The sequence below is a fragment of the Crocuta crocuta genome, unplaced genomic scaffold (genome assembly GCF_008692635.1).
Source record: "Crocuta crocuta isolate KB4526 unplaced genomic scaffold, BGI_CrCroc_1.0 scaffold184, whole genome shotgun sequence".
NCBI classification, from domain to species: Eukaryota; Metazoa; Chordata; class Mammalia; order Carnivora; family Hyaenidae; genus Crocuta; species Crocuta crocuta.
In genome coordinates this window covers 71,591-87,027 of record NW_027530006.1, presented here as the reverse complement: position 1 = coordinate 87,027, position 15,437 = coordinate 71,591, and the positions used below count along the sequence as shown (strand labels likewise).

The 15,437-nt window shown below is 54.7% G+C and overlaps 1 protein-coding gene across 4 annotated transcripts in view; it reads left to right on the top strand.

The window, feature by feature from the left end:
- SLC6A6 (solute carrier family 6 member 6) overlaps nucleotides 1-15,437 on the top strand; it is an 84,377-nt gene that overhangs the window by 54,843 nt on the left and 14,097 nt on the right. For all 4 annotated transcript variants that reach the window (XM_077763729.1, XM_077763726.1, XM_077763727.1 and 1 more), the window contains 5 exons: nucleotides 126-258; nucleotides 7,590-7,724; nucleotides 8,849-8,952; nucleotides 9,079-9,203; nucleotides 12,997-13,109. In XM_077763729.1, the coding sequence (XP_077619855.1) occupies nucleotides 126-258; nucleotides 7,590-7,724; nucleotides 8,849-8,952; nucleotides 9,079-9,203; nucleotides 12,997-13,109 (610 nt within the window). The remainder of the gene's footprint in view (nucleotides 1-125; nucleotides 259-7,589; nucleotides 7,725-8,848; nucleotides 8,953-9,078; nucleotides 9,204-12,996; nucleotides 13,110-15,437) is intronic.

The window sequence follows — 15,437 nt, the reverse complement described above, 5'->3', positions numbered from 1 at the left end:
GGTGAGAGGCCTTGTGGAAACATGGCACCCAGCCAGGGTCTCACCCCCAGCCTGTTGGAACCCTGGCCTCGATGCTCTCTGCCCCAGGGCCGGCCCCACTGACTTGTGGTTCTGTTTGCTTGAAGGCGCAATGTGTTGAGCTTGTCCTCTGGAATCGATGACCCCGGCTCCTTGAAGTGGGACCTTGCTCTCTGCCTTCTCCTCGTCTGGCTGGTCTGTTTCTTCTGCATCTGGAAGGGCGTCAAGTCTACGGGAAAAGTGAGTGATGCTTCTGTCTCTCCGCTGCCTCAGCCCAGGGAATCTTCCACCTCCCCTTCCCAGGCCCTCCTGCTTGGAGTCAGCCCAGACCAGCCCTGTGTGCCAACAGAGCAGTCCTCTGAAAGAAGATAGGGCTCCGCTTTGTGGCCTTTGCCCACCTCGTGGTGGAATTGCTCCCAGGGCTTAACAACCAGCAAACACAATTCCTGAAAGTCAGACGGTGGGCTCTGTGGAGCCTGTACAGTCTCCCACCTCTAAGTGCAGCCGTTAGCAGATAACAGACATTGGCTTTGTAACTGTTAAGTTAGCTGTGAGCAAGGTGAGCGGGCAACTTGATTGTTACTTCTCAGCGAGCCATGAACCGCATGGGCCCCGTCTCTGCAAAGTACGCCCTGACAGACAGCATCCGCTGCAAACTTGCTAGAAATATAGACCCATGGGCTTGCCCCACACCCACGGAATCAGGACCCACATTTCAACAGTATCCCCAGGTAATCCAAATGCTTGCTGAGAGTGTGAGAAGGGCTGACTTGGAGTTTTGCTGTTAAGTCCGAAGAACTAAATTATCTTACCACTAACATTTCAGCCAGAAGCTGAGCTGTTAGTTATTAAGGAAAGCTTTCCCCAATGATTAAGTCATTTTCTCATAACCGAGATGTTAGCGGTTAACCAGAATGTTAGCCATCACTGAAATATTCGTTGCTGATTTAATATGTTACACGATGACCAGAGCATTAGGTATTAACAGAGGTGGTAGGTGATCATTAAAACGTTAACTTATAATTAAGGTTTTAGGTATAGGCTGGTGTATTGGCAATAATGAAAATGTTAGCCTATAACTAAAATGTTACCTGTTAAGTTAGAGCTAAACCGTTACCCAATCACCAAGACGCTGACCAGTATCATGGTCATTGCCATGCCAGGTCGGTGCGGAAGGCTCTGTTGGGATGAGAGCTGTGTGCCTGCCCCCTCGGCCAGGCTCTAGGCCACAGTGAAGATGTTGGGTGATCTGCTTTACATGTCCTCCACATACCACTTCCCTCCTATCTTGCTGGGAGAAAAATCTCTTTAAGGTCTAAAAGCCCCCAAAGGTCAAAAGAGTATGTGAAGGTGGCATTTTAGGTACAGCAATGTGCAGTGGCTGGTGAAGTCGTTTGTAGAAGGGGCCTGTGTGGAACCAGAAATCAAAGACCATGTTGTCCCTGGATCAAGAGCCCCTTAATCATGGATCTGAAGGGACCCCAGCATTGCCTTCAGGGCAAGATCTGGGTGCCCAAGATAGCAGAGGCGGAGCGGGAAGGATTCTGGAGCGGACGCCCCCCTGCCCACATGCCCTCCCTCCTGTTTCTGCGGTCAGAGCCATCCTGCGATTCTAAAATCCCGTCTAGAAAGGAAGCAGGCCAGGCCTCAGGAATGTCCACACGCAGCACCAGGACAGACAGGTAGAGGGCCCCTCGCGCCCCGGGGTGCCCGTACCCCACCCCCTCCTCTGCCTGGTGTGCAAGCGCTTTGCTCACCACCTTTCTTCAGACGATGCGGGAACTAAGCTGGGAAAGGTCAGGTGGCTTGTTCGAGGACACCCCCTCACCATGAAGCCCCGTTTCCTCATCTACAGAATGGGTGGAAGTGAGGGTTGAAACCAGAAGTGTTAGGCACCAGCACGATGCTCGGCTCAGATGGTACAGTAAATACCAGTGTTTTCACTGTGCCTCCGTTTCCCCACACGGAGAGTTTATCAGGAAGTTTCTGTGGAGCAGTGTTCTTGAGCAATGCCGGAGACATGATCATTTCCTTATGCATTCATATATTTTGTGCCTCTACTATCTATCAGGTCCTGTGGTCGGAATAGGGCCCGGGGGCATGCAGGGGTCAACAAGACAGACAGAAATCTCTGTGGTCCAGGAGCCAATACATTTGACAGTTGTGACGGGGTGAATGTGTAAAATATATAGGAGGTGGTGACTAATGGTGATTAAAGAACAACGTGTGAAGGAGAATAGGAAATGTTGGGGTATACTTTTAAATAGGATAGGCAGTCAGGCTCACCAAGAAGGTGACTTTGGGGGCACAGATCTGAAGGAAAGGAGAGGTAAGCCATGTGGTTATCTGGAAGGAAAAAATTCTAGAGACAGAGAGTAGCCAGTGCAAAGGCCCTGAGGTATATCTGATCCAGACCTATGGGGAGCCCCCAGTCTGATGGAGGAATGATGTTTCCCAGGAGCAATGAGCAGCATTTGAGATATAATGGAGGGAGCGAGAGAATAGAATCAGAGAGAAAAGCAGAGGGTACCAAGCTGCAACTGTGGCCAGTTGAAGACGTGACTTGACAGAGGTCCCCTACCCCACCCCACCCCTAGAGACAACCTCCTCCTCACAGGGCTCCAGGCCCCTGAGGGGCGGGCATGGCTCCCAGAACAATAGCAGGGCCTGGGCCAGCCCAGAGAAGCCAAGACAAACACAGTAAGGCTCTGTGGACTTCCTTGAGCTCTACAGCCTGCCTGCCCGCCCGCCGCCCGCCGCCAGCCATGGCTTTCAGCCCTGGCCACAGACCAGGTTCATGGCCGCTGTGGGGGCTGGGCCCGTGGGCAGCAAGGGGGGCCTCATCCTGGCATGGCCCTGTTTCAGTGGCTGATGCTGGTCCCATAGGAGGTGGATGCAGGGAGGGCCTTGGCAGCTCAAGATCCAAGTTCAAGTCACTTTGCCTCTCTGAGCCTCAGTTCCCTTTTCTGTAAATTGTCAGCCTTCCAAGGGTCTAAACCTTGGCCCAGGATATGTTGGGGCTTAATTCATTCAACAGACAGTGATAATGGCAGCAAACGCCATGTAACACACAGCACCAGGCAGTGTTCTCAGTGCTGTTTATTAGCTCATTTCGTCCTCCTCATGTTCTGAGGAGTCTGTGCCCAAGCTGGGATTTGGACCCAGAGAGCCCAGCTGCCGAGCTTGACACTCTGCATTCTTCTCCCTCCTAATCGTCACCTGCTGCCTGCCCTAGCCCCTGGGCTAGCCCGACGGAGCGGCAGGGCATGAGGTGGGCGTCACATCCAGGGAGGTGACGGAAGTCTAGACTGCACACAGGAAGTCCAGCACTCTGGACCCAAAGGGGAGCGCGTTCGCGGGCGGACAGGAGCACGGGCATGGGCTGAGGCCGCACCCTTCTGTCGCCTGCTCTTCGTCTAGCGTTTGGAAACCTAGGGGCGGCAGTCGGGGCAGACGTGGTTTGGGGTCTCAGCTTTTCTCCCACAAGATGCATGACTTGGGGGACGTCCCCTTCCGCTCGTGTGAGAGGAGTTTGTGGTGCTGCCTTCGTGCACGCAGGGGTGCTATGCCTCAGGGCTGCCTGGGTGCTGGGCTCAGGTCCGTGGTCCCACCTCTCGGACCCTCTGCCTCTGGGCTGAGGGACCCCAGCTGTCCAGGCCTTTCCCTCCTAGTGAAGTTCAGGGCAGTGGGAGACTAGCCTGTCTCCTTCCTGCGTGGCGCGTCACCTCCTCTCCACTGTCCCTAGGGGAGTGAGGAAGAGTTGTCCTCGCAAGTTTCCAGGGCTGTTGGGCCACAGGGCTTTTGGATCAAGGGCTCAGAGGAACCACGGGCTTGCCAGCAAGAGTGGAAAAATACCACGTCCCGTGGCAAGGCCTGCTGGGCCACCACTAGAGGCCCAGTGGCGGCGGCTGGCACCAGCCTCTCCTGAGAGGATCCTAGGGGACTCATGGATAAGTTGAGAGAATGGGTCTCAGGGGCTTGTCCTCAGAGCTGCAAATTTGCAAAACAAGGGTGGCTTTTCCAAAAAGGCAGATGAAGTGGTGTGACCAGGTGGCGCTGTGACTAGGTGGCGCTGTGACCAGGTGGCGCTGTGACCAGGTGGCGCTGTGACCAGGTGGCGCTGTGACCAGGTGGCGCTGTGACCAGGTGGCGCTGTCCAGCTCTGGACTGGGAGCAGCAATAACGTGCATGTACACAAAAGGCATGGACGGGACTCCAAAGCCCGCTGGCCTAGATCAAATCCCACCTCTGCCACCTCCCAGCTCTGTGACCCCAGGCCCCTGACACCAACCTCTCTGGGCCAGTTTTCTCATCGAGAAAATGCAGGTAATACAAGTACCAAGCCCTTCGGGCCGTCCTGAGGATTTAGTAATGGGCATAAAACTTCATAGAGTGCCTGGCACACAGAAAGTGCTACTTAAGTGCTTGTTAAACAAATGTAATATGTGACAACAAGGGAAGTCACCCCCATCCCTGGGTAGTTTCCTGTGTCCCTGACACAAAGCCCTCTGGCCAGAGCCTCGCTGGTGGGGCCCAGCTGCTTTGAAGTGGCCGCCCTCCGGGGACAGTGTCTGTCAGCAGCTGTTGGTTCCCCACCCCCGGGTGTGGCCCACAGCACGGCCCAGACTTGGTAACAGGCCAGGGGCCAGTCTGCAGGAAGGGGGGAGCAGCCGGAGGGGGCGACATGCTGGGGTTCTTTCTTTCACCTTTTCTGTGGCTCCCCGGCCTGCCTCTGCCTTCTGGTCCTTGGGAAATTGTGAGGGTTCTCTGCTGGGGAAACTGAGGCCCAGAGGGAGCAAAAGCATCCAGGGAGGGAGCGTCAGAGACAGGTGTAGGGCCCGCCCTTCACCTCTGGGGTCACCAGGATGGCTGCCGGGGTTCCTTGAGTGTGGCAAGTGAGGTAAACGCCCTTACCTTCCTCCTCATACAGATAGAAGCTGAGGCCAGACCACCCAGCTGGGAGGCAGGGTGCGGTGCAAACCCTGCCCCGGTGGCCCAGACTACTCCACCCTTCCCCTGGGGCCACAAGGCTGGAGGGGACTTCAGAGCTCCTCTGGTCCGAGCCTCCCACTTCAGCTGGTGGGGAAATGAAGGCCAGAGAGGGACAGTAGCTTGCTTAAGGTCTTACAGCAAGCCGGTCACTGACCTTGAATTTCAACCTATGCCCTTGGGGAGTCCAGCCTTCCTCAGGTCTTTGGAGGGATTAAACTACCTGACTTAGAAGGTCTTTTTTTNACCACCCAGGCGCCCCTTTTTTTTTTTTTTTGAGAGAGAGAGAGAAAGAGCAAGTGCCAGCAGGGGAGGCTCAGAGAGAAAGAGAATTTTAAACAGGCTCCATACTCGGTGTGAAGCCCGATTCAGGGCTCGATCTCACAACTGTGAGATGACCTGAGTGGAAATCAAGAGTGGGACACTTAACTGACAGCATTTTACTGCTCTGTCATAGTCATTCGGAGGCAGGCTCTGGGGCACGTTTCCACTCTGCCACTTAAGTGCTGTGTGGCCTGTGTGGGTAAGCAGTGGACTCTGGGCTTTGGTTCCTCACCTTCACGATGAAGATAATGGGGCGCCTGGGTGGCTCAGTCGGTTAAGCGTCCTGACTTTGGCTCAGATCGTGATTTCACAGCTTGTGGGTTCAAGCCCTGCATTGGGCTTTGAGTGCTGACAGCTCGGAGCCTGGAGCCTGCTTCGGATTCTCCCTCCCTCTCTCTGTGCCCCTCCCCTGCTCATACTCTGTGTCTCTCCCTCTCTCTCTCAAAAATAAAAAAATAAACATTTTTTTTAAAGAAAAAGATGAAAACATTACTGAAACCTCCCTCAAAGGGTTAGGGTAGGACAGGACCAACTAAGTATAGAAGTCACTGCACTTGGAATAGTACCAGGCATACAGTAAGCACTCAATAAATGCTGGTTGGTGGTACTGGCTGAGGGCAGCTGAGCCAGGTAGGCCCTGAGAGTTTTCTTCTTGCCCTTTTCCAAAGGCCCTTTCTAGTTATTTCTACTCAAAGTGATGTGACTATCCAAGAACTGTGCTCCAGATTGGTGGGGTTCAGGGCTCTGTCCCCCATGCATTTGTGTCTGTTGCCTACTGGGGCCCCAGAAGTGCCCTGCAGTAACCTGGCACTGCCCCTGCCTCCCACCACTACGGACACATTCATCCTGCTCTCTGGGTATCAGTTTCCTCACCTGTAAAATGGGTGCATTGGCTAAATAGTGGTTCCTTTCTGAGGTCCCCAGGGCATCAGGGGCTCTGCGACCCAGTCTTAGCATTTCAGGTGCTCAACATGACCTTTCTGTATGTGCTGTGCTGGCGAAGCCAACTACCTGATGCCTTTGCTCAGAGCAAGGTGGTTAATCTCCACGGGGCCTGGGTGCAGGTCCTGAGCCCTGTAGGTGACCTGGGCATCTTACAGCCCTGCCGAGCCTCGGTTCCTCCTCTGTCACATGGTGTGGTGAGCACGACGTGGGCTCATGCCTGGGGAGGCCTGGCTCAGCCAGTGCCCTGCTGGAAAGACCAGGAGTTCACTGTCTGTTTGGACCCGCGCACCTCTGAGCCCCTCCCAGGCATAAACCCTGCCTGGAAACTTCTCTTGTAGAAGGGAGAGATTGGGAAATCCATCCAAGAGAACTGAGGCCACGGGTGTATGAAGACCAGCGCTTTCAGGACAGAGGAGAGGATGTAGGGCAGGCGCCTAGCAATGGCCCAGCACAGCCTCAGTCATCTCGGGCCCCACCTCCAGTTGACCCGGGGTGGCCTGTGCTGTGCTGTATGACCCCGGGAAGGCTGTGGGCCTCCCACGGCCCCAGGGGAGTGGAGGCCCTTCTCCGTCTCCTGACCAAGGGCCTTTAGAGGCCTTACTTCCTCCTAGAAGTTCTCATGTCCTTCCTACAAAATCAGTGTCAACGACAGGCCCCATTTCTTGAGTACCTAAGTGCCAGGCACGGTTCTGATGGTGTTACCAATATCTTATTGCATCCTCACCTCACCTCTTGATGGAGGTCTTTTATGATTGTTGTCTCCATTTACACATTGTAACAGACCCAGAAAGGTTAAGCATCATGCCCTAGGTCACACAGCAAGTGAGGGGACAGAGCTGGGATTTGAACCCACATTAACTGATTCTGAGCCATCAGTCATACTAACAGTTGCAGTGTTAGCTAATGTGTACCGAATGTCATGTACCAACCACCGGGTAAGCCACATATACACTTGATAGTTTACACTCAGCATTTTGCATATCCTTCTTCACTTACTGGAGTATTTGTTCACAAGGGCAGGAATTTGCTTTATGTCATATCCACCACTACATATCCAGGGCCTAGATATTCAGTACATATTTATAGGATCATTTGCATTGAATCGCAGTAAGTCTATGAGGTGAGTACTTGTATTATACCCAGGTTACAGGTGAGGCAGCTGAGGCCCAGAGAGGTTAAGCAGTAAGTGCAAGGTCACACAGCAGGTGAACCAGCAGGCTCGGCTCCTGACCCTCAGCTTCGGAGAGAATGTTTAAATTTGACAGCAGCAGGTGATGCCACGGGCCCGCCTGAATCCGTCTCGTCCCTCACAGGTCGTCTACTTCACAGCCACCTTCCCCTTCGCCATGCTCCTGGTGCTGCTGGTCCGTGGACTGACGCTGCCCGGCGCAGGCGCAGGCATCAAGTTTTATCTGTACCCCGACATCAGCCGCCTCGAGGACCCTCAGGTACACGAGGAGGCAGCCCGTCCTCCCTCCCACCCAGGGCCAGGCCGGGCAAGGTGTGGGGAAGTGAAGCTGGTGGTGCAGTGTCCTCGGTTCCTGGGCGCACATATCCGGTTGGGCCATCCGCCTCTGGTACTTTTCCGCTGGGCTGCGGCAGGTTGTTCGCCGTGCCCGTGGGCCCTTCCCGCTGTGTGTGTATTTTTGCATGTCGAGGACTCCTGAGGCCGGGCCCTGTGCCAGGTAAGGGGGGGAGAAGTCTTATGAGCTCGTCTCCTCCTTGGCCCTGGCCTCTGCCCGCTGTGGCCGAGGGGGCTGCGCCGTGGGGATGGGAAGGTCGGCCCACGAGTGCGGCAGCCAGCTTCCTTGCTGAGGCTGGAATTCAGAGTTGGTGATGAGCTCTCAGAAGGTCAAGGGGCAGATACTGAACACCTGCTCCCTGGCACTCAGCCATGTGGCCGCAGGGGGTTAGAGAAAACTCTCCTCCCCACTGCCTTCTTGCCCTGTCATAGATGAGAGAGGGCTTGGCCAACATCAGGGCACAGGTTGGGGGGCAGTTTTGTGTCCACTGGGAGCTGCTGGATGAAGGTTTGGGAGAGTAGCTTTGCCTGCATAATCCGTTAGGGAATTCCTCCCCATTCCAACGGGGGTGGAGGGGAGTGGTCCCCAGACAATAGCAGTTATAATAATGATAATGGCCTTGACTTAACAGTCTTACCACATGTCTGCACTGGGCTAAATCTTTTTTATTAGAATAGGCAGAAGAGTGCTGTGGGTCAGGGCAGTGGAGCCCATTTCACAGATGTGAAAACTAAGGCTCCCGGCAGGAGTTCTATTGCCCAGAGTCATTTCATGGTTGGAATTCAGATCTGCCTGCTTCAAAAGCCCATCCTCTCACTCCTGCTGCTCAGTAACTGGGGGGTTTCTTCGACTTCTGGACTTCCTTGCAGCTCAGTATTGCCTCGAAAGACACCTTGGGTCATCGCACAAATGCTCTAATTGCAGCCAAGAATCTGCGCCTTTTGAGATGCCGTCCTCCAGGGGTCCAAGAGCCCACACGGCCTCCTCCAGGAAGCTGGCTCTAACGGCCCCTTCTCTCTCTCCTTACCCCCCGTACCCCCACCCCCTAGGTGTGGATTGATGCTGGGACCCAAATATTCTTCTCCTATGCCATCTGTCTGGGGGCCATGACCTCTCTGGGGAGCTACAACAAGTACAAGTACAACTCGTACAGGCAAGTGTCGCGCCAGCGGGCCTGGTAAACCTTAGAAATGATGTTTAAAGAAAAAAGAGAAGAAGTAGGGAGCGTGGCTTCCTTGTGTTGTGAATTAACTTGCTCCCTGACATATGTGTAACTTAGGGACTGTATGCTGCTGGGATGCCTGAACAGTGGTACCAGTTTTGTGTCTGGCTTCGCAATTTTTTCCATCCTGGGCTTCATGGCACAAGAGCAAGGGGTGGACATTGCTGATGTGGCTGAGTCAGGTATGGTGGTATTGGTGGCAGTGGTGGTGGGCACTGCCACCTAGTGTGTAAGCCAAGTACTGCAGGCATGAAGCCAGACCCCAGGGGGCTTTGGGGGGGGACGAGCCTGGTTTCTGAAACGGACCCCCCCCACCAAGATGTCCCCCAAGCAATCAAAGAGTACAAAAGCTAAATTTTAAGCACTTTGCAATTTGGCCCAAGGGGCTCGCAGAAACATGGGGGTTGGTTAAAGTTGGGGGAATACTTAGCTACTTTTGTGTGGTCTTCCCTCCCTCTCCTTCCCCAGCAAGCTCCTGGTTTCGGCAACAGAAACCACTTTTCTAACTCAGGCCCAAGCCAGCCACCAGTCGGCATTCCATCACCACCTTCTCAGCTTTGGTTTCTGTATTTTGCACTTTGCTCCCAGCGCGCTCCCTCTAGCAAAACCCATTCATTCATTCCACCGATGCTACTGATTTATGGGGTCTGCCCTGTGTCAGGCACCACCGTAGGCAGTGGGTGGGGAGATACGGTGGGCACAGCGGCCACCCTCTGGGACCATGACAGACCCAATTTGGGGATACGTTGTGGGGACAGGGCCACCCCCTCCAGGCATGGGCCCTGTTGGTGGGGTACTCCTTCTGGAAGTAGAGGAAGGTCTTAGAGTCGTGAACTCTGCAAAGCCTGGGATCCAAGGCTGGGATCCTGGAGCTCCAGCAAGGAAGGTGTGGAACCTGGAAATGACAAGGTGGTCAGTTGCTAGAACCTTAGAGCCTCAGAACCACAGTATTCTGCGACCTGCCCCTGGATGTCCCAAGTCCTGGAATTGCAGGATGGCAGTGGCTTGGCTACAGGCACAGGAACCCCAGGCTCCCAGGTTCCCTGAGGACTATCTTTATGGCTTCTCCACCTCCCTCCTGTCCTGCCCGTTCACTGGGTGGGCGCTCATCAGCTGTCTGGAAGGTTTGGTTATTTTGTACACGCCTCTGGTGCACCCGATCTCCTGATTTCTCACGACCTCTTCAGGCCCACATGGAGACAGGCAGGGGTCCTGGGCTGAGGCCCCTCTCGGGTCCAGTGCTCACTCCAGGGACCACCACAGACCAGAGTCAGGCATAGCTGGAGCCCTGGCCGTGGCATTGCCCTTGCCGTTTTTGAAACAGGGCAGTGTCCTGGGTCCTCAGCCACAGAACCCTACTGTTGGGGGTCAGGGGTACCTCAGCATTGTGCATTTAGACGTCTGTTCTGTAGATGGGGAGACCAGTGGCTTGAGAGCAGGGGCCTTGCTCGGGATGATCAGGACCTGAGTTGGGGTCTCCTGGACAGGCCCCTCTGATACGAGGACATCCCCTGTCCCCGCCCCTCCCACCCACTTTGGACACACCCAACAATTCTGGTCTTCCCTGGGTGAGAATGCATCTGAGCTCCTCTGACTTTCTCTGACCTCAGAGCCTGGAGGCCCTGCTTTCGTCCTTGCTTGGCAAAGATGCTCTCTGCCACCTGGACCCCCTCTCCCCCCGCCCCCCACAGTGTTGCAGGACATGTGTGGCAAACCCACGCGTGTCTCAGCCCCACGCATCTCTCTGCTGCTCCCCAGTCCCAGGTCGGACCGTCAGACATAGATTTCCTTCCCCAAGGGCCCCAAGAAGCAGGCCAGAGACTGAGGACACAGAAAGTTAATTCCAGAATGATCCACACCGGCTTGGGAGGTTGGCAGGTCCTGTGATGAGGGGGAGGCCCTTTGCAGCTTCTTTGCAGTGGCTTTTTTCAGTCGAGGGCTTGCCAAACAGTTGTGATTGCCCAGAGCGTGGAGTGAGTTGGTGGTGGGACATATGTACATATATATGTATGTATATGTATGTATCTCTCGATACTTGGAATAGAGCTTTCTCTGCGGACGACTAGGTGTTTTCATATATGTACATATCTTCACCCGAAGTTGTTTTCCTCCTCCTGTCCACTTCCAAGACCTTGTTGTTTATTCCCCACGGTGATGTCTGAACAGCTGACACCTCAAGGGTGATTATTTCTCTAATAAGCTTATAACAAGCACCATATTGAGCGAAGTGCATTTGAACGAGATAATTATTTGGCCGAACGGAGGGCACACGGTACGTGCAGCAGCATTTTCTCTGCTCACGGAGGGGCGTGCACGGGTGCTCAGTGTGGCTGCGCGACTTCACATGGACTTCTCTCTCTATAGTTCCCCGTGCGCTTTTAGAGAAAAATGCTCAGACCCTCTCCCAGAGGCTGGCTTGAGAAAGGCAAAACTGAAATACAGAAACGAGCGTGTTGAGATCNGCAGTTGGCTGGACTTGAATCCACATGCAGTGACACTTACCAGGCGGGCCAGAGCTCACGTGTAGGGGGACCAGGGGGGCCGAGGGCACATGTGGCTCTGTTCCAGCTTGGACTTTGGGGTTGGTAGGAGCGCCCCATCCACCACTCCTCGTGGGATTCTCTGCCATCGCCGCCTGAGGACACCCGAGTAGGCTCTGGACAGTACAAGGACTTGCCCTTGCCTGCCACATTTGTGGTTAGCGCCCTACCGTGTGGTTTCTGGCTCCCATTTATTTTAAAGTTGGTTTTTTGTTTTTTGGGGGGTTTTTTGGTGTTCTTTTGTTTTGTTTTTTTTTGTTGTTGTTTTTGTTTTCTTTCATTCTTAAGCTAGTCATTTGGTTTCTGATACCTGCTCTAAATATCCTGGCCTCTACCCCTTTTTGTTTTCACATTTCTTGATGTTTTTTTATTATTTTTATTTTACTTTTTTTAAGTTGTGGGTCTTACTTTATTTTTTCAGCCCAGGCCCTTGCAGATCTCCTTTCTTTTGCTGCTTCCTACCGCCTCTTAGAACCACAGGTCTTCATCACTGGCTCAGTTCTTAACCCCTGGCTTCTCCCCTCAGACCCGCCGGAGACAGGAGGAGACATTTCTCTATGTCCCCTGGAATGTTTCGAGGCAGAAAGGTGCCGCCTGAGCTGGTGGGGCTCCTGTCTCCCACACCCAGCCTCCAGATTCTGGCAGAGTCCGCTTCTCAGAAACCAGAAGCCCAAGTCTAGGGCAGTGGTGTCAGCAGCTGAGACTCTGGGCGCGAGAAGGCTCCTTGAGAGTCTTTTCCGGGATCCTGCCCCTGGCTTCTCAGGTCGGGGAGCAGGCTCCTGCAGGGCACATGGGGACAGAAAGAGGAGGTGGTGGAACGAGACTCGAATGGAGGTCATGGGTCTCCGAGCCCAGGGTCTCGCCCTGCACACACCTCCCTTTAGTTTTGGGCCTTGGCTCTGACGTTGCTGGGGAGGGGGGGTGCGCAGATGCACCCCTGAAGCGAGGTTTGCCCTGCAGGGCATGGTTCTGTGTTCTTTCATGACGTTTTCGTCATTAACTCAGGAGTAGGAACCTTTTCTTTGCAAACGGGGACTTCGGTAGTCAGATAACCAGACCTTTCCCCCTTTGCTTCCTTCCAGCAAAATGTTGGCGTGCTTGCCCTGGTTTGGGGGGCCCTCCTTTTCCAAGCCGGCAGCCTGAGTCCCAGGCTCCGTCCTGCTTCCTGCCCCCAGATGACCAGGTCTGCCGGACTCTGGTGTGTGAGGCCACTTGTGCTGCTGCTTAGGAGACAGATGCTAAAACGGGGCCCCGCCTGAGCCCCAGTGCACCCCAGGGAGGCGGGCCTGGGCTCTTCCCCCAGGCAGGAATTCCGACCTGGGGTTTGGGACACCGCCTCAGTCCCGAGTGTCTTTGTGTGAGCTCCGGTGCCCCGGGTGGCTGGGTCACTGATGTTCCTCCCCCTCTGCCCCTCCCCGTTTTCTCTTCCCTTTAGGTCCCGGCCTGGCCTTCATTGCCTACCCAAAAGCTGTGACAATGATGCCTCTGCCCACGTTTTGGTCCATTCTCTTTTTTATTATGCTTCTCTTGCTTGGACTGGATAGCCAGGTATGTCCGTGTCAAGGGGACGCCGGATGGAGGGATCGCCCGGGGGGAGTATGGCTCTGGGAGGCCCCTTCATCGCCCTGTGTGTGACTGTCACTCCCTTCCCACCCTCACCTCAGACTTGCACGGGCTTTCAGCCAGCGAGGGCTCCTCCAGGACCCCAGGGGTGGAAAAGGCCTCAGGGCACCAGGAGGGGGACCTCTGCCCCAAAGCTCAAGTCTTTGTCCCCAGCACAGGGAAATGGATACTTGAGGTGTGGGGTTAAAATGAAGTCGTAGATGGGAAATAGAAGGTCAAGACCAAGTGGCGATGATGTATTCCCACGGAGGGAGGGTCCATACGGGGCCCAGGAGTGACATGGCAGGCAGTTGAGGGAAGGGACTGACAGCTGATTGTCCTAGTGTAGCTGGAGAGGCCTAGCCCACGCGTGGTGTCCTGTGATTCCTGGTACCTGTGAGCAGGGCTACACACAGCCACACCGTGACCTCCAGCACTGGGGAGCCTCCCTCAGACCCACCCTGTCCTCCAGCCACACCCCAGCTTCTGCCTTCCCAAGGCACTATACTTTCCTGCACTTCTTAACCCCTGTATCCCACCCTCTGGGGCTCAGACATCCATGGGGTGCATCAGTGGGAGCCAGCCAGAGGCTGAGACTGGCTTTGGAATAACAGTCCCAAGCCCCCATGCTGCTCTGTGACATTGAGCATATTTTCTTCCCTCTCTGTGACTCCGTTTTCTCATCTGGTAAATGGGTGTGATTATACCCACTTTGCCTTGTGTGATGTACTAGCCAGGCATGGTGCCTAATACAGAGCATCATGTAGTGCTTGGAGAACAGCTAGAGTTCCTCTGGTGGGGGTGCACGTTTTCCTTGGGGTTGCCTCAAGATGACAGGTGAGAGCCCAGGTGCGATCCGGGGTGGGGAGGGAGGATGTGCAGGGTGGGCTGGTGGTGTGCCCAGACCAGAACCCTGTGCACAGTGCTGCCACCCAGGGGCCAGCATCTGAGGCCCATCACTGAAAGGCAAGCACTTTGCAGCCTCCTATGTGGTCTGGATCTCGGGCTGCCGCAGGGGAAGTCTTTGGTCCGCTGGGACCCTGTGAGAGGTGAGGCCTGCTGCCCGCGAGGACTTCGCCACCCACCCCAGGGGCAGAGGCCTCAAAGCCAGTGCCCAGGGTCGGTCCCTGTGGACTCAGAACCAGATAAGAGGAGTGTCTTAGAAGGTCAGGCAGAGGAGAGGAGGCCGTCTGCCAGCAAGGTCAAGAACAGAGCAAAGGATTTGGCAGGAAGGGGACCAGGATTAGCAGAGAAGGCGGAGTGGAAACATTTGGGAGACTGAAAACAAAATACTTGTGTAGTTGTTGGTGGGCTTGAGCTGTATAAACAGCAAGAGGACTCCATTAATCATCTCTCGTTAATGAGTTTGGCCTTCGGAGGCCCTAAGCAAATGGCTGCTATAACTTCTTCCCCAGCTCTAAGCGAAAGCAAAAAAACAAAAACAGAGAGCAGTTAATAAATGACAAAGCATGACATCTCCATGGGCCCGAAATGGGCCTCTTGGGTCCTGGAGGCAGCTTCCTGAGGGAGCGGAGGTGGTTTATATCAGGATTTCTCCCCAGGGGGCAGGTGGGGCCCGGCTGGGAAGGTGCACCTCTGAGCCAGGCCTCGTGGTGACCCACAGGCTCAGAGAATCTCAGTGAGCCCTCCAGGGCAACCTCGGAGGGAGCTCAGAACATGCAGCTTGGGGGTCAGAGCCCTTCAGGGAGCTGCCTGATCAATAGCCCGAGAAGGGCACGGAGTGGAATTCGAACTCCAGGAGCTAATGGTGTCTCAGGAATCTGATGGCATAGGTTGGAATGCCTCCTTTGCATCCATTTGCTAAATGTGAGCTCGGGGCTGGAGGTTGGAGGGTTTGCAGACCCTGGTGACCGCCTCCCGCCCCACCAGCACCATGATACGGTCAGAGCACTGTTGTGCGAGGTGTTCCTGCGAGCAGGTCTTCACGTGGGCATTTTATGAATGTGTGCGGCAAAATACACAACATGAAATGAGCTGTTGGAACCGTGCCACCATCAGGGCCACCCATCCCCGGAACTTTTGTCTTCCTAAAATGAAGCTCTGTTCCCATTAAATACCACCCCCCATCCTGGGCCCCTTTCCCCACCCTGTTTATATATATATATATAAAATGTAAGTCCCTTAACCTGTAGCATCTCCGTGGCTGGGTATACCTTGCCCTGTAGAGCCAAGAAAACTGAAGCTGAGTGAGAACAGGGCTTGGCCGAGGCCACTCACAGCTGGTTTAAGGGATGGGCTTGATTCTGGGCCCCG